This window comes from Callionymus lyra, chromosome 16 (assembly GCF_982586985.1).
Source record: "Callionymus lyra chromosome 16, fCalLyr1.hap1.1, whole genome shotgun sequence".
NCBI lineage: Eukaryota > Metazoa > Chordata > Actinopteri > Syngnathiformes > Callionymidae > Callionymus > Callionymus lyra.
In genome coordinates, this window is record NC_141833.1 from 10,962,800 (window position 1) to 10,980,550 (window position 17,751).

The window sequence follows — 17,751 nt, forward strand, 5'->3', positions numbered from 1 at the left end:
CGTTCACTTGGACGATATCACCAAGTGTGTTCTCCAGAGCAGTCATGTGGTACTGAAAGAAGAAAACAGACTTGGACTACAAAGTAAAAGTGTGTCTATGTGATTGTTCGTTCTGAAATACTTACAAATGTTGGGCTGAACCCTGGGACGTGGTTGTTGATGTCAGTTACATTAATGATGACCATAGCTTCCTTTGTGAAGCCTGTCCCACCCTTATCAGTAACTTTGATTCTCAGCTGGAACGCTTTCACCACATGAGACAAGAAATAATAATTTGGGGTAAAATTAGTCTGTTTAGGAATTTCCCCACTGTGGGACAAAAAAGGAATATTTTATCTTATTGCATCTTTAAAATATTTGGCAGTGAAGTTAAGAAGCAGGAGAGATCAATCTTAGGGTCAGTTTTTACCTCTCTGTCCAGGACACTGTCTTTCATAGTGATAATTCCTGACGCCTTGTCCATCTCAAACATGGTCTTATTCAGGTCATTAACAGGGATGCTCTCCTGGCCAATGATGGAGTACACCAAGTCAGTGTTGATGCTGTGGGGTTTGTCTGCATCATCGGCTGATACTTGCATCACAACAGTGCCTGTGAACAAAATGTATCAAGTCCAGTTTCTTCATCTATAAGAGGTCAGACTTTTGATTAATGATGCAATTTTTTAAGTGACCAATGATTACACCCAGCTTCTTTCTTTGATTCTGAATCAATTTATCGGTCTAATCAATAAGTGTGATTTATATAGACTTTATATGTATTTTTCCCAAGTTACCTGGGGGTGAGAATTCCAGGACAGAACCAGTGAACACTTGCTGAGTGAAGACTGGTTTGTTGTCATTCAAGTCTTGCACAAGAATTGTAATGGGCGCTGGCTTCTCAAGGTACTCTCCACTTAATGACACGGCAAAAACTATCAACTGCAAACACAAAGAAGGGATGTATGGCGAAACTGTGTAAAATGCTTTATTGTTCTACTACTATTAATAATAATATTTGTTTATTTTATATATACATCACGTATTATTTCATTTGCACCTTCAGTCAGAGACTTGAAGTACAGCTTACCTCAAAACTCTGGTGTGTCTCTCTATCTAGTGACTCTTTGAGCCAAATTCGTCCAGTACTTTCATCTATTTCAAACATCTCTGGTCCCTGCATCTTGTACAGCCCCTCACCTTTGGAAAACCTTTCTGACTGAACCTGAAATGACAAGAGAAACACATTTATGGTACATGTACATACCAGGTGCACATTTTGACTTTTACACAGAATCACCAGAAAAAGACAGAACTGTTTGAAACAGCTTTGAATCTAACAATAGCATTCAGTTAAACATCAAGTGTAAATTACATTTACATCTGCTACCATACATTTATTTGTATTATTATTTATTGATTTGTTTGTGAATGAACATGTGTGTGTATAAACCCAAATATAGCATTTTCCCAAACATTGAATGGAGCTTTGAGAGACTCTCTCCATGGATAAATAGTTCTCGAAACCATTTTTGGATCCTTCCCAACAATTCCCTCCACACCTGAACCAACTAAAACAAAAGCAAAAACATGTATAGGCAATTAAAACAAAGGTAAATATACATATAGACATACAGCAGCACCATTAAAACCATACCACAGTTTACATATTCATTACAACCACATGGAAGTTGATTTATTTTAGTGATTTCATATAATGCAGTCTTTGTATAAAAAAAGATAAATGCCACACTAGGGAATGACCAGTCCTTTAAAATGTTTTGAAATCCAAATGAGGACAATGTTTGATTGTAACTTTGAAGAAAATGATGTCACCTTACACATCAAACATCATGTAAAATACAGTAATATTAAAAATAAATGAGTTATAGAATATTGTTAAAAAAAAAGCCAGAGCAAAATAATATTATTATATTGCAAAGAAATAAAATGTACTCTAGAGCCAGGAGTTATTAAACACTTACGCCAAATAGTGGAGAAGTCAGCACCCAGAAGGTGAATGCAAGGGAATACATTTTTAGATCTATCACTCCATAAGGTGGAGTAGATCTAAAATGTAGCCTTCTTCTTCTTCCTGTGAGTGGAGGTGTGCGGAAGGAGCTGAGAGAGAACGGTCTGAGAAAGTGTGTTTTTTCGGGCTTTGTCTATATTTTTCTTTCGTTCATAGCTTAATAAATGTTATAGTTTCACTTGGTGAAGTGTGTTGTAAGTATCTTTTCGTTTAAAAGGTGTTTTTTGCGTGTGACGTCACTATGGTGGTAACGGGTGATTTCACCGGGTTGACTAGGAAGCACAGTGTCAATGTGGGCGCCGGCTCCGGGTTAGCCGTGGAGGAGGTAGCACTGGCGGTGGGTGAGAAGGTTGGTCACGGCAACATCAGATCGGTAGCTCGGATGAACGGTGCCGTGGTGTTGTTCGTGACCAGACTGGACCTGGCGAATCGTCTGGTGGAGGAGGGGATCGTGATCGGCGGGGTCCTGGAGCAGGTTCAACATCTGGTGCAGCCTGCGACACGGGTCCTGCTGTCAAACGTTCCACCCTTCATCAGCGACGAGCTGCTGGTCCGAGAGCTTTCCAGACACGGGTCCCCTCTGAAGAAGATCGTGTCTGGATGTAAGTCTCCTCTGTTGAAGCACGTCGTGTCGCACAGACGACAGGAGTTCATGATCCTGAACAAGAAGGACAAGGATCTGGACATCAAGTTCGTTGTCAAAGTGGACCACTTTGATTACCTGATGTTCGCCTCGTCCTTGACTATGAGGTGCTTCAGTTGTGGTGGGGAGGGTCACCTGGCCAGAGCGTGTCCGCGCCGACCAGACTCGGACCCGCCCGGTTCCGACGGACAGCGCGCCGCTGCCCCGGATCCCGGTCCATCCGGGTCCGGTGAGCGGTGAACTCCCGCGGGACGATCCGGTCCGGAGGAGTCGGGTGGGGCTGAGCGGGCTGGAGCCGCGGACGCAACTCTGACAGGTGAGAGCGGTGACGTCATCGTCGCGATGACTGAGGAGAGGGAGACAGGTGAGAGTGAGACGGGAGGAGTGGGTGAGAAACAGGTTGAGTGAGACATGTGAAGGGGGAGACAAGCAGGTGAGTGAGACAGGTAAGGTAAGGTAAGGTAAAACTTTATTGATCCCTCAGGAGGTCTCCTTCGGGAATTTTTTTTTTCCAACAGCCAGCAATTTTCCATAAACAATACAAAATAATACATAAAAATAAAATAAGAAGAAGAACATAAAGAGGAAGAACAAGATGACACAATCTAAGTCTAAAGATAAAGACAAAGAACATAGGTCAAAGAAAAACAACAAAGACAAAGGATACAAAGACTAACATAGAACAGAACATCCAGATACTCTCACTCCACTCCTGCCCCCGAACTCAGAATTGTACAATTTAATAGCCCGAGGAATGAATGAGTCCCTGAGTCTATTAGTGTTGCACCTGGGTAGGAGCATTCGTGCACTCATTCTGCTTCTCTGCTCACTGATGACAGTGTTCAGAGGATGACTGTCATCATCCATGATGGACAGTAGTTTGTTCAGTGATCTCCTCTCAGCAACTGTCACCAGTGAGTCCAGCTCCATGCCAACAACAGAGCCAGCCCTCCTGATCAACCTGTCCAACCTGTTGACACTCCTCTTGGATACATTTCCACCCCAACACACCACAGCATAGAACATGACACTGGCCACCACAGACTGGTAGAACATGCAGAGGAGCTTCTTGCAGATGTTAAATGATCGAAGCCTCCTCAGAAAGTACAGTCTACTCCTTCTTAACCTTCTTATATACATGGTCTGTGTTGCAGGACCAGTCCAGTTTACTGTCCATCCACACACCGAGGTACTTGTAGTTGTCAACTATCTCCACCTCGTCGCCTCTGATGGACACTGGACGTGGCTTTGTCCTGGACCTCCCGAAGTCCAAGACCAGCTCCTTGGTCTTTGAGGTGTTCAGCTGCAAGTGGTTCCTCTCACTCCAGTCCACAAAGTCACGTATCAGACTCCTGTACTCGTCTTCGCTGTTGTCCTTGATGCATCCAACAATGGCAGTGTCGTCAGCATACTTCTGGACGAGACTCAGCTCTGAGTTGTAGAAGAAGTCTGAAGTGTAGATGGTGAAGAGGAGAGGGGCCAGTACTGTCCCCTGAGGTGCTCCTGTACTGCACACCACAGTGTCAGACTTGATATCCTTCAGCCTGACATACTGTGGTCGATCAGTAAGATAGTCCGTAATCCAGGAGACCAAACCAGGGTCCACATGCATCTTAATCAGTTTGTCCTGGAGCAGAGTGGGTTGGATAGTGTTGAAGGCACTAGAAAAGTCTAGGAACAGGATTCTCACTGAACCGCTTCCTTTATCCAAGTGGGAGTAGGTCCGATGCAGGAGGTGAAGGATGGCATCTTCCACACCAACTGCTGGCTGGTAGGCAAACTGCAGGGGGTCTTGCGCGTGCTGGACTTGTGGCCTGAGATATTTGAGGACCAGCCGCTCCAGTGTCTTCATCAGCTGCGAAGTCAGTGCCACCGGTCTGTAATCATTCAGCTCCCTCGGTCGGATCTTTTTAGGGACTGGAACGATAAAGGAAGTCTTCCACAGAGTTGGTACTTTCCCCAGCCGTAGACTGAGGTTGAAGACATGCTGGAGCGGCTCAGCTAGTTCAGCAGCGCAGGTCTTTAGCAGTCGAGCAGACACCTTATCAGGACCAGCAGCCTTCCCTGGACGAATCCTCCGAAGTACATACCTGGAGTGAGCTGAAGCTGGGAAGTGGTTGTGTGGAGCTGGGGGGGGCACAAGAAGGTGGGGCAGGTCTTGAGGCAGGCAGCAGTGAGGGTGAGGTGACCTGCTCAAACCTGTTGAAAAAGTTGTTCAGTCCATTTGCCTCCTCCACCGTGTCAACTGCAGTCAGAGAGGCCTTGGTCTTGTGTCCAGTGATGGTTTTAACACCATCCCAGACCTTTCTTATTTCTTCTCGGCTCAGCTTCTCCTCCAACCTCCTCCTGTAGGTGTCCTTTGCCACCCTCAAGCGTCGCTTCACCTCCTGCTGAGCTGATCTCATGGCGTCCCTGTCCCTGCTCCTGAATGCCACTTTCTTCCTGTTAAGGACATCCTTGACCTCCTTTGTTACCCACGGTTTATTATTAGGGTAACAGCGGACAGTCTTAGTAGGGGCGACAACGTCCAAGCAGAAATTTAAATAATCTGTTAGACAGTGTGTCTGTCCCTCGATGTCCTCACCATGAGACTTCAGCAGCACATCCCAGTCTGTTGTTTCAAAGCAGTCTCTGATGGCGTCCTCCACAGCTGGTGTCCACTTTCTGATTGTCTTGGTAGTCACAGTCTGTCTCTGCACCAGAGGAGTGCACTGTGACTGAAGGTGGACCAGGTTATGATCGGACCTTCCAAGTGGAGGGAGAGGTTTGGCTCTGTAAGCGTCCTTCAAGTTGGAATAAAGAAGGTCAATTGTCCTGTTATTCCTGGTGGGACAATCCACAGCCTGATGGAAAGTAGGCAGAGTAGAGTCCAGGTTGGCATGATTAAAGTCTCCAGAGATGATGATAAACGCTTCAGGATGTTGATTCTGAAGTCGAGCTGTCATTGTGTGGATCTTCTCACAGGCAGATGCAGCCGCAGCGCTTGGAGGAATGTAAACGCACAGCGCGATCACGTGACTGAACTCACGCGGTAGATAATATGGACGCATGCTGACAGCCAACAGTTCTAAATCTTGACAACACAAGACTTTCTTTACAGTAACGTGTCCCGGACTACACCAGCGTTTATTCACGTACATGATCAGACCTCCTCCTCTGCGCTTCCCACACGCGCGCGCGTCTCTGTCCGCTCTGACGGTGCTGAAACCAGGCAGCTCCACGTGTGAGTCCGGAGTCAGCTGCGTGAGCCACGTCTCCGTGAAGATCAACAAGCTGCTCTCTCTGTAGATCCGCTGGTTGTTGAGGGCAGACAGCTCGTCGACCTTATTCGTCAGTGAATTGACGTTCCCCATCGTGATCGTTGGGATCGTTGGTCTGTGACGTCTCCGATTGTCCGTTAGCTTAGCGATTTGGCCGCTTCCCTGCATGACAGCCGCGATACTGGCGCTGAAGTTCTATCGGGAACTCGTGGCGATCTCCAGCCCGTGCCATTGACTTCAGCGATAGTAGATCCTCTCTTGAGTAAACAAGACGATTCTCCCCATGTTCAAAAGTATCCATTTAAAAAGTTATAGTAAAACAATTTTATAAAAACAGAAAAATTATAGAAATTGCTGCTGAGCTACTGGAGAGGCAGCCGTCCTCGTCGGCGCCTTTATGACGATCATGAGGTGCAGGCGAGTGAGACAGGTGAAGGGGGAGACAAGCAGGTGAGTGAGACAGGTGAAGGGGGAGACAAGCAAGCGAGTGAGACAGGTGAAGGGGGAGACAATCAGGCGAGTGAGACAGGTGAAGGGGGAGACAAGCAGGCAAGTGAGACAGGTGACGGGGGAGACAGGCAGGTGAGTGAGACAGGTGAAGGGGTAGAAATGAGTGAGGTGAATAAAACATTCGAAAAAGTAACGATCAAACAAACAGAGTTTGAAGCAGCAAGGACTCAAACAGCTGATAGTGAGGAAGAGATGGAGCAGGAATCCAAGAAAGTCAGGAAATTAAAAAGGAAAAAAAAACAAACACTGTAGTGAAGGAGAAAATAAACAAACCTTCAGACAGAGTGATGGACAGAATAAATAAAAAAGCAGAACAAAGGTCAGACGTGATTGACAGCAGTGATGAGGGAGACATTGTATCAGACAGTAGTGACGTGTCTGTCCCTCTCACTGTGAGTCAAGAAAAGAGAATATACAACACAACTATGTTCAAAACCTTTTTAATAGAAACGAAGAACATGAAGGGCCTAAAAATTGATAAGTATTTCCCAGACGCTAAACTGTTTTATTTATCAGCGAAAACACATGTTAGTTACAAGTACAAAGGAGCTTTTACAGACCCGGAGATATATCGGATAAAAAAAATAATGCAGAAAGTGAAAATGCAAAATGACTGGTGATTTTATTTGGCTTTTTACAAAATTAGTGTTCTTCAACTTCTTAATTTTTAATATGGGAAGTTTCAAAGTAGTTAGCTTAAACACCAACGGGGCTCGGGATTTTAAAAAGAGGGGTTATATTTTTGACACGATGAGATCCAAACATATCAACGTTTTATTCTTACAAGACACTCACAGCGACTGTAACAATGAGACTGACTGGACCAGGGAGTGGGAAGGGGAAGTGTTTCTAAGCCACGGCACAAACCTCAGTGCAGGAGTGGGCTTTTTATTCTCCAGAGCGTTCACCCCAAACTCTATTAGAGTCGAGCTGTTTTTAATTCCTTTTCTGTTGTTTTTATTAACGTCTATGCTCCGAACCGAGGTGCAGAGAGAAACGGGCTCTTCGAAAAAATTAATGAAAAATTGAATGATTGTGGCTCCACAGATTATTTATTCTTAGGTGGGGATTTTAACTGTACTGTTGATGTTTTAGATAGGAACCACATGGAGCCCCATCCAGCTTCTCAACAAGCTCTGAAACAGCTGCTCACATCCCATAGGTGGACGTTTGGAGGAGGATGCACGCTAGCTGCAGACAATACTCATGGTCCCACCTAACTGAACATTGGGTATCGTTGGCACGGCTTGACCATTTTTATTGATTTAAACACCATTTTAGCGTTTTTAAAACAAGTCATATTGTGCCTATTGCTTTTAGTGATCACTGTTTAGTTTTATGTAATGTTTTTATAAGAAATATTTTACCCAAAAGCGCCTATTGGCATTTTAACTGTGTTTTAACCAGCGACCAGAGCTTTTATGATGTTCTTAGTTATTTTTGGAATGATTTTAGACAAACAAAAAATGATTTACCTTCGCTTCAACAGTGGTGGGACCATGGTAAATTCCAGATTAAGCTTTTATGTCAGCAGCACACTCTAAATGTCCAACACATCCTCACACCCAATGCGTCATACCGTCCGACGCCGTGCAATTTCCCCCTGGCGTCACTAGGGTGACGTTACAGGGGGGACAAAAACCTCGGTTTTAGCCTACCCGGGTCACCCAGTAAAATACAGAGCACTCCATGACGTCGTATTCAAACGACCTGGGTTACATTTGACGCGTCGCCTAACTCGTCGTTGCCATGGTAACGTGACGTGACGTGTTTCTGTTGTCATTTGGCTACCGTAATTCTAAAACTATGAAGCGCACTTGAAATGTTTAGTGTCAACAGTGCGATTCTAACCCCGATTGTGATTACATTGTACAATACAACATTAATAATGCATTCTATACACTTTGTTGATTATAAGTGTTAATATATATTTAAGTTGCCCCAAGAATACAAATATGTCAACATTGCTAACTTTAGTATCATTTCCGCTTCATGAATTCCACTTAGCTTCTTGCTAAGTTAAATTAGCACATATGAACAAAGGCATTTTCACCATGCTCATAACATAGTTGTTATTGTGAGGCTTTATTTGTCATACTTAAAAGCCTTTAATGCCTTTTATTTCTACACACGTTGGGTTATAACTATAGCTACGTCCAGCATTATCTGGTACACAACCTAAAAGAAACCTGACAATTCTGAGAAGCAAGAATGAATCTACTGCTCTACTTTCTGCCCCTGCTGTCGGCCCTGGCCTCAGTACTGGACCCTGTCCCTCGCAGATTTGTGCCTTATGACAGTAAGTAACACTCAAGACTTTGATCTTGGGACATTAGTCCAGTAGTTTATTCATCATTAATGATACATTAGTCCAGCGCTTCATAATTCTAAAACTATGAAGCGCACTTGAAATGTTTAATGTCAACAATGCGATTCTACCCCCGATTGTGATTACATTGTACAATACAACATTAATAATGCATTCTATACACTTGTTGATTATAAGTGTTAATATATATTTAAGTTGCCCCAAGAATACAAATATATCAACATTCTAACTTTAGTATCATTTCCGCTTCATGAATTCCACTTAGCTTCTTGCTAAGTTAAATTAGCACATATGAACAAAGGCATTTTCACTCTGCTCATAACATAGTTGTTATTGTGAGGCTTTATTTGTCATACTTAAAAGCCTTTAATGCCTTTTATTTCTACACACGTTGGGTTATAACTATAGCTACGTCCAGCATTATCTGGTACACAACCTAAAAGAAACCTGACAATTCTGAGAAGCAAGAATGAATCTACTGCTCTACTTTCTGCCCCTGCTGTCGGCCCTGGCCTCAGTACTGGACCCTGTCCCTCGCAGATTTGTGCCTTATGACAGTAAGTAACACTCAAGACTTTGATCTTGGGACATTAGTCCAGTAGTTTATTCATCATTAATGATACATTAGTCCAGTGGTTTATTCATCATTAATGATACATTAGTCCAGTGGTTTATTCATCATTAATGATACATTAGTCCAGTGGTTTATTCATCATTCATTTTCTACAAAGGTGACAATAGTCAGACATTTCATGAGGAGGGAGTGTTGGACTACTCCACCATGTTGCTGAGGGACGACCTGGGCCTGCTGATGGTGGGTGCCAGTGGGATGGTGTACGCCCTCGACCTCAATGACATCTCCAAGAAAAATGACTCAGTAAGAAAACTTTTAATACTTTCTTCATGAAACATGGTGTGTGAAATATTAAAAAAATATACAATAAATATTACAATTATTTGATCGTTCTGCCTCTGTGCTCATCAACACTCTCACATGTGATTCAAATGTTTCAGGTGAAATGGGACGTGACACCAGAACAGGCCGCAACATGTGAACGTAAATCAACTGATGCAGCTGTAAGTTATAAAACGATTAAAACTGTAGTCCGTTTCTGTCGCTCCAACACGACGTCACGTCCGGGTCTTGATACTTTGCTTTATGGAGAAAAAAAGTCGATGCAGTGTATACGGGTCGTTTATTCGCCGCTTCAAGGCAAACAAAGATACAAACTCTTACAATCCATCGGACTCGCTCTTTTCCGGCAGCTCCGGGAAAGACGGTACTATACCATATCCAGTACTATAGAGCATCGCTATATTTAAGGGAAAGTTTCCTGTCCAGGGGGTCGTCTCTTCCGGGGCAGTGGTTCTTTCAAGTTCGGTCATGTCTCGGGTCACCTGGAGAGGTAACTTCCTTGCTTCCCTGTTGCGTGGGTGGATGCCTTTGTCTTCCAGCCCCAGTGAAATGTTGGTTGTGAATGTGTATTCAAACGTTTAAGCTCTTAGATAAAGCTAGTAATTTATATTTTATATTTTGATTATCGTTTAGCATTAATTTAAGTATGGCGTATACGTATAGTGTATAATCATTTTGAATCCAACAGTTAAGATGTGTGTTTTCATATGTGTAATCCAGAACTGAATATTTGACTGATTTAATGAATCAACAGACTGAATGCAGGAACCAAATCAAGACACTGTTGAAACGACAGGACGGCCGGATGTTAGTGTGTGGAACCAATGCTTTAAAACCACAGAGTGATTACATGGTGAGAACTGTATAGACATGTTTTTGCAAAACAACTACAAATTTTCTTTTGTCAAATGGTCACTTAAAGTAGAATCTATGTGAACATTTTGTAGACACTAAGATTACCTTTATTGTTGTTTTGCAGTCATACATGGATGAAAACCTGACTCTAGAGGGAAAGAATGAAGTATCAGTTTGTCCACTTGATCCTTCTGAGAGCTCTGCCTCCCTCATGATTGGTAAGAATTATGTTTTAATAATACATCTGTGTTTCGCACTGAACTATATATATATTTTTTTTATTTGAAGGAGACAATGTGTACTCAGCTGTTGGAAAGTTCTTCTCAAAAGGATCTGCAATCAAAACGTCCCAGAAAAGCTTTGTTGGTAAATGAATGAGATCAAACATCAGTGTTTCAGATTTTCATCACATTCTTCTATCCATGACAGATCCCACATTTGTTTCCATGGAGATGATGCCTGAAAGTGAAAACAGTGACACTGGAGATGATGACAAGATCTACTTGTTCTTCAGTGAGAAAGCTGTGGAGTATGACTATAAAACTACACATGTTAACCGAGTAGCTCGAGTCTGCAAGGTGATAACAAAAATATTTGTTGTCTTTATCAATAGATCTTTGTGTTGTTTCTTCGTCGTCTTTACTATAAAGTAATGCTGGTGACTTTTAGGGAGACCGTGGAGGTGATTTTGATTTTCGGAACAGTTGGACATCATTTGTTAAAGCCAGACTAGAATGTCCAGTTCCAGGTTGCAAAGGAACTTCCATGATCCAGGACACATTCCGCTGGTGTGACCCCCAACAAAACTGGAAGTCATGTTTGTTCTTTGCTGTCTTCACATCACAGACGTGTGTATCTTTCATCCAAGTTTGAATCTGTTTCTTCTCAAAGATAATCCATCGTTTTCAATTCTTTCTACCCAGTTGCTCAGCAGTGTGTGTCTACAGTGTGACAGACATCAGCAGAGTGTTTTCAAAAGGAACATTCATGATAAGGTATTCTCATGGATGGGTGCCCGAAAAAGATCTATTAATAGGTCTTCGACCTGGCTCAGTAGGTTTGCTATGTTGAAGTTTGTTTAAAATGTATTCCACACGTCTTATGAAATCCTGCTTCTGCTCATCTTCTTGCAGTGCATAGATAATGCAGCACGGATGGCTGGAATAAATGATAGTAAAAAACTTCCTGGAATCATAGTTAAAAGAACAATAGAATTTCCAATAATGATGGAGGTCATTGAGCCAATGGGAGGAAAAGCGTTGATGTTGAAAGGAGGAGGAGAATTCACAAACATCATCATTGACCAGGTTCAGACCACAGATGGAGACAAACATCATGTGATGTTCATCGGCACAAGTGTGTATTTGCCATTTTCTCTTTATTAGAAAAAATAATGTGCAAATATAAAACAAATGATGAAAATCTTTTCGAATATGGTAAGTATTTATTTAATGTCAAACATAAAAACAACCTTTGGTTTTCTGACATGAAAGAAAAAGGAACCATCGTAAAAGCTGTGAACTACGATGGAGAGATGTTCATCATAGAGGAAGTCCAAGTCTTTAAGACCTCAGAGCCCATCAAGATTCTCAAGTTCTCCAATGTCACGGTAATTTCATGACAGAGTGTTGAGGCTTCATGTTGAATTGAATCGCTGAAATAAGTATTTTTCTCTGATGTGCAGCGTCAGATCTACGCAGGCTCAGACTCTGGAGTAGCACAGATGTCCCTGTCCTCCTGTGGAAGATCTTTGTCTTGCATGGACTGTGTTCTTGCCAGAGACCCTTACTGTGGCTGGGACCATGCTGCTGGCAAATGTTCAGCTCTTTCTGATACACAGAGGTGAGTATTCTAAAATATGAGGTGCAGTGTTGAAGGCACACATCATGGTTATTGTGAGATAAAAACAAACTGAAACAAAATTATTTTTTTCTTTAGAGAACTGCTCCAGAGTGTGAAAGAAGGCAATGCTTCTCTGTGTCCAAAGAATGGTGAGTGAATCACACCCCTGACAAAAGTCGCCTCCAACATAATGAATATAAGAATGGCTTAGTGCTAAAATGTTGACTTGTGTCTTTCATAGAACCTCAAACTGAGAATAAATCTCTTACTGCTCCTGGAAATGTAAAGCTTCTCTGCTCTCTGGAATCAAAGCTGGCAACGATGAGGTGGGAGAAAGATAACTCCCCACTGGTCTCTTCACCTCATCGTCTGGAGCAACAAGATGGACTGCTCATCCTGAATGTCTCAAAGTCTGACACTGGTCACTACCGCTGTCTGTCTGTGATGAGCTCCAAAGAAGCTGAATACAAAGCCACAGTTGCCCAGTACAATGTCGTCATTAAAGAAAAGACAGAAGAGACTCAACCTCAGCAATACGACTTCATTCTCCTGTCTCTGCAGATTGGGTTGGTGCTGGGTGTTTGGTCTTTCTTTGCACTTCTTATTTGGAACATATACAAAGGCCACATTGGTTTTCCATGCAAGAAAAAACAGCCAAGAGCTGTCGCAGACCAAAGTTGTCAAGCATGCACAAACAGCAAGGCACAAGTGGATAACAACCAAGAAACTGGAGATAATGTTTCCACTCATGTGTAAAGATCCTGCGCAGACCTCGACCATGCATTATCAGTTTTAGGCACGGGTGAACCTGGTAGTGTGTGGGGTGACATTTAGATTTATAACATTATTCAATGCCTTAGTGTATGTGGTCGAGCTGGTTGAAGGTTGGTTGGTGTTGTGAAAGGGTGTCTTTGCTGGTCAGTAATTTAATGTAGCACCAGCAAGAGAGAGCCAGGCTCAGTGAGAGTTCTTAAACAACTATTTTCAAAAAATAAATAATTACATTAAACTCTACACTTGAATTACATTTAAAAAAGCAAAAATACTATTAACACTGTTGATCTTATGGCTGCAACAAGAAAAACAAAAAACATTCTGATGTTTTATTTCTTTTACTGATATGATTATGCATTTGTAGAAACTTAAGTGACTAAGATTGTTTTAATTACCGTTTCAATACATTCATGGTGTTTGATGTGATCTTATTTTTCTGATGTGTATAAAGATCCAATAAAATGTCAAAAAAAAATAATTGACTGTTTCATTTATTGTGTATACTTTGGTTGGCTTCCAGAAAACAACAGTCTACAGAGACAAATGTGATTATCTTCAAACATCTTTCATTCGTTATTGTTCAATCAAAACAAGAAACTTCAATCAAAAGATATAAACATATTTTGGAATCAGAATCAGAATCAGAATCAGAAAACCTTTATTAGTCCCGCGAGGGGAAATTCGGTTTAACAGCAGCAAGAGAAATAAAAACACCCAGAAATAAAAACGAGAAATAAAATCTAAATGGAATAAAAGATAAATCTGCGCTATATAATATTTACACAATCATATTTACATAAATAACAAGAGGTGCAGTTAAATAGTTATCTTGGTGTGTTTTTGTTGTGGAGTCTGATGGCAGCAGGAAGGAAAGACCTGCGGTACCTCTCCCTCACACACCGGGGATGGAGCATCCTATCACTGATGGAGCTCCTCAATGCCCTCAGTGTGTGCTGGAGAGGGTGAGACAAGTTCCTCCTCATGGAGCCCAGCTTGCTCCGCATCCTCCCTCCAGTCACTTCCTCCACAGGATCCAGGGGGCGCCCTAGGACGTAACTGGCCTTCTTAATAAGGCTGTCCAGTTTAGCCCTATCCTTTGCTGTCATGCTGCTCCCCCAGCAGACCACACCGTTGAAGATGGCAGAGGCCACTACTGAGTCATAGAATGACTTCAGGAGTGGCCCCCGGACACCAAACGACCTCAACCTCCGGAGCAGGTAGATTCTACTCCGCCCTTTTTTATAAAGAGCAGCAGTGTTATCCACCCAGTCCAAGCGGTTGTTGAGGTGAACACCCAGGAACTTGTAAGTCGTGACAATCTCAATGTCCTGTCCCTGGATGTTCAGTGGTGAGGGGGAGATGGAGGGACACCGCCGGAAATCCACGATCAACTCCTTAGTTTTGCTGGAGTTGATCTGAAGGTGGTTTTCCAGGCACCAGACAACAAAGTCCTGGACAAGTCCCCGGTACGACCCGTCATCCCCGTCCCTAATGAGGCCGACGATGGCGGAGTCGTCCGAGAACTTCTGCAGGTGACTGGTGGGAGACAGGTGTTGGAAGTCTGCAGTGTACAGTGAAAAGAGGAACGGTGCTAACACTGTTCCCTGGGGGACCCCTACACTGCACAGTACAGTCCTCGAAACACCATCCCGGGTCCTCACGAACTGTGGACGGTTGGTGAGGTAGTCCACAATCCAGTCCGTGAGGTGAGTGTCCGCTCCAGACAGCTCCAGCTTGTCCCTCAGGATGTTTGACCTGATGGTATTGAAAGCACTGCTTAGATCCAGGAAAAGGATCCTCACAGTGCTTCCAGGCAACTCCAGGTGAGAAAGTGCTCGGTGGAGAAGGAAGATGATGGCGTCCTCCACGCCGATGTCAGGTTGGTAGGCAAACTGCAACGGATCCATGGAGGAGCGCACCAGAGGACTCAGGTAACTAAGGACCAGCCGCTCCAGAGCCTTCATAAGGTGGGATGTCAAGGCCACAGGTCTGTAGCAGCTGGGATCCTTAGGGTGCTGAGTCTTCGGCACCGGTACCACACAGGACGTCTTCCACAGTAGTGGAACTCTTCCCAGGGTCAAGCTCATGTTGAACAGAAGTCCAACAATTTCACTTAACTGGTCAGAGCACGTCCTGAGTACTTTGCCACCGATGCCGTCTGGTCCAGGGGCCTTTGTTGTCTTGGTTCTCCTAAGCTGATTTCTCACCTGGAGAGGTGTGAGGGACAGGCTGGGGTGGGGGGGCATTGTCCCCCGTGGAGTCAGCGGGGGGGCTGAAACAATACAAGCTCGGGGGAGAGGAGAAGGTAAGTGTAGAGGTGTGAATGGTTGAGCAGGGGGGGGAGCCGACACCTCAAACCTTGAAAAATAACTGTTTAAGTCGTCGGCCCAATTTTTATCCCCCGCTGCTACAGAGAGCCTGGTCTGATGTCCGGATATGGATTTCAAACCTCTCCAGACATCTCTGGTGTTGTTGTTGGCCAGACTCTCTTCCATCCTCCTCCTGTACCTCCCCTTTCCGTCCCTGATCTTTCTTCTCAGCTCCTTCTGGACTGCCATCAGATCCTCTTTGTTTCCTGACCTAAAGACTCTCTTCTTCTCCTTTAGGAGAGCCTTTATATCAGGATTGATCCAGGGTTTGTTGTTGGAGAAGCATCGTACAGTTCTTGTTGGTACAATGCTCTCCACACAGAAGTTTATGTAGTCCGTGACACATGAAGTTAGTCCGTCAATATCCTCCTTGTGGGACTCACTGAAGATGCTCCAGTCCGTGGTCTCAAAGCAGACCTGCAGAGCTTCCTCAGCTTCTTCAGACCACTTCTTGACTGAGCGAGTCACTACTGGTTGCCTGCTCACAAGTGGCTTGTAAACAGGTAGCAGATGGACCAGACAGTGGTCAGCTCGTCCCAAAGGAGGAAGGGGGGATGATAAATAAGCGTCTTTAGTGTTCGCATAGAAAAGGTCCAGTGTGTTATTGTCTCTGGTGGCACAAGTGAATTTGGGCAGACAGGAAGAAAGAGATGCGTGATTAAAATCACCGGAGATGATAAAGAGGGCCTGAGGGCTCTGAGTCTGTAACCCGTTCACTACTCCAGTGATGACGTCACATGCTGCCTCCGCGCTCGCCGACGTTGGAATGTACACAAGCACCGCGACAACATGTGAAAACTCCCGTGGCAAGTAGAAAGGTCTCAGACTCAGCGCCAAAAGTTCAATGTCAGGACAGCAGTATTGAACCTTTAAAGTAACGTGCCTGGGAAGGCACCAATGTGTCTGTTGTTTAACATGTGTGATTTATTGGTATACGATAGTTTGTCAGTGTTGTTCTCTATGTTAATAAACAAATGTATGTTACATAAATCCTGATAAGGTGTCGACTGCTAAAGACCTGCGCTGCTGAACTAGCTGAGCCACTCCAGCATGTCTTCAACCTCAGTCTACGGCTAGGGAAAATACCAACTCTGTGGAAGACTTCCTGTATTGTTCCATTCCCAAAAAAGATCTGACCGAGCGTGCTGAACGATTACAGACTGGTGGCACTGACTTCGCAGCTGATGAAGACACTGGAGCGGCTGGTCCTCAAACATCTTAGGCTACAAGTCCAGCACAAGATCTAGTGCCTTCAACACTATCCAGCCAACTCTGCTGCAGGACAAATTGAAACAGATGCATGTGGACCCTGGTCTAGTCTCCTGGATTATGGATTATTTTACTGATCGACCACAGTATGTCAGGCTGAAGGATATCACGTCTGACACTGGTGTGTGCAGTACAGGAGCACCTGAGGGGACAGTACTAGCCCCTCTCCTCTTCACCATCTACACTTCCGACTTCTGCTACAACTCAGAGCTGAGTCTCATCCAGAAGTATGCTGACGACACTGCCATTCTTGGATGCATCAGGGACAACAGCGAAGATGAGCATAGGAGTCTAATAAGTGACTTTGTGGACTGGAGTGAGAGGAACCAATTGCAGCTGAACACCTCAAAGACCAAGGAGCTGGTCTTGGACTTCGGGAGGTCCAGGACAAAGCCACGTCCAGTGTCCATCAGAGGCGACGAGGTGGAGATAGTTGACAACTATAAGTACCTTGGCGTGTGGCTGGACAGTAAACTGGACTGGTCCTTCAACACAGACCATGTATATAAAAAAGTTCAGAGTAGACTGTACTTTCTGAGGAGGCTTCGATCATTTAATATCTGCAAGAAGCTCCTCTGCATGTTCTACCAGTCTGTGGTGGCCAGTGTCCTGTTCTACGCTGTGGCGTGTTGGGGTGGAAATGTGTCCAAGAGGAGTGTCAACAGCTTGGACAGATTGCTGAGAGGAGATCATTGAACAAACTACTGTCCATCATGGACGATGACAGTCATCCTCTCAACACTGTCATTAGTGAGCAGAGAAGCAGAATGAGTGCACAAATTCCCAGGTGCAAAACAAATAGACTCAAGGACTCATTCATTCCTCGGGCTAATAAATTGTACAATTCTGAGTTCGGGGGCAAGAGTGGAGTGAAAGTATCTGGATGTTCTGTTCTATGTTAGTCTTTGTATCCTTTGTCTTTGTTGTTTTTCTTTGATCTATGTTCTTTGTCTTTATCTTTAGACTTAGATTGT

General features: G+C 43.9%; 1 protein-coding gene and 1 long non-coding RNA gene across 2 annotated transcripts; one reads left to right on the forward strand and one right to left on the reverse strand.

Annotated features, from left to right (window-relative positions):
- Positions 1-413: 413 nt before the first annotated feature.
- On the reverse strand, positions 414-1,159 carry LOC148063640 (uncharacterized). The gene is made up of 3 exons (XR_015713490.1): positions 1,069-1,159; positions 776-920; positions 414-591 (listed from the first exon to the last, which is right to left on the reverse strand). It is a non-coding gene; the product is annotated as an uncharacterized LOC148063640 (long non-coding RNA).
- A 7,345-nt stretch (positions 1,160-8,504) lies between these two features.
- Positions 8,505-13,376, forward strand: LOC148063641 (semaphorin-4E-like). The gene is made up of 14 exons (XM_087810326.1): positions 8,505-9,309; positions 9,484-9,629; positions 9,767-9,829; positions 10,423-10,521; positions 10,648-10,741; positions 10,812-10,889; positions 10,953-11,101; positions 11,193-11,371; positions 11,447-11,576; positions 11,657-11,879; positions 12,017-12,132; positions 12,208-12,365; positions 12,462-12,514; positions 12,607-13,376. Exons 1-14 carry the CDS (start codon positions 9,222-9,224, stop codon positions 13,119-13,121), a joined length of 2,091 nt encoding a protein of 696 aa, XP_087666452.1. The 5' UTR covers positions 8,505-9,221; the 3' UTR covers positions 13,122-13,376.
- The last annotated feature ends 4,375 nt before the right edge of the window (positions 13,377-17,751 follow it).

What these genes read in the sequence shown, in the direction of transcription:
- LOC148063641 (XM_087810326.1), top strand. Translation starts at nt 9,222, where the DNA reads ATGAATCTACTGCTCTACTTTCTGCCCCTGCTGTCGGCCCTGGCCTCA. An exon ending in TGTGATGTTCATCGGCACAA is followed by an intron (nt 11,880 to 12,016) that starts GTGTGTATTTGC and finishes CTGACATGAAAG; the next exon opens with AAAAAGGAACCATCGTAAAA. An exon ending in TCAAGTTCTCCAATGTCACG is followed by an intron (nt 12,133 to 12,207) that starts GTAATTTCATGA and finishes TCTGATGTGCAG; the next exon opens with CGTCAGATCTACGCAGGCTC.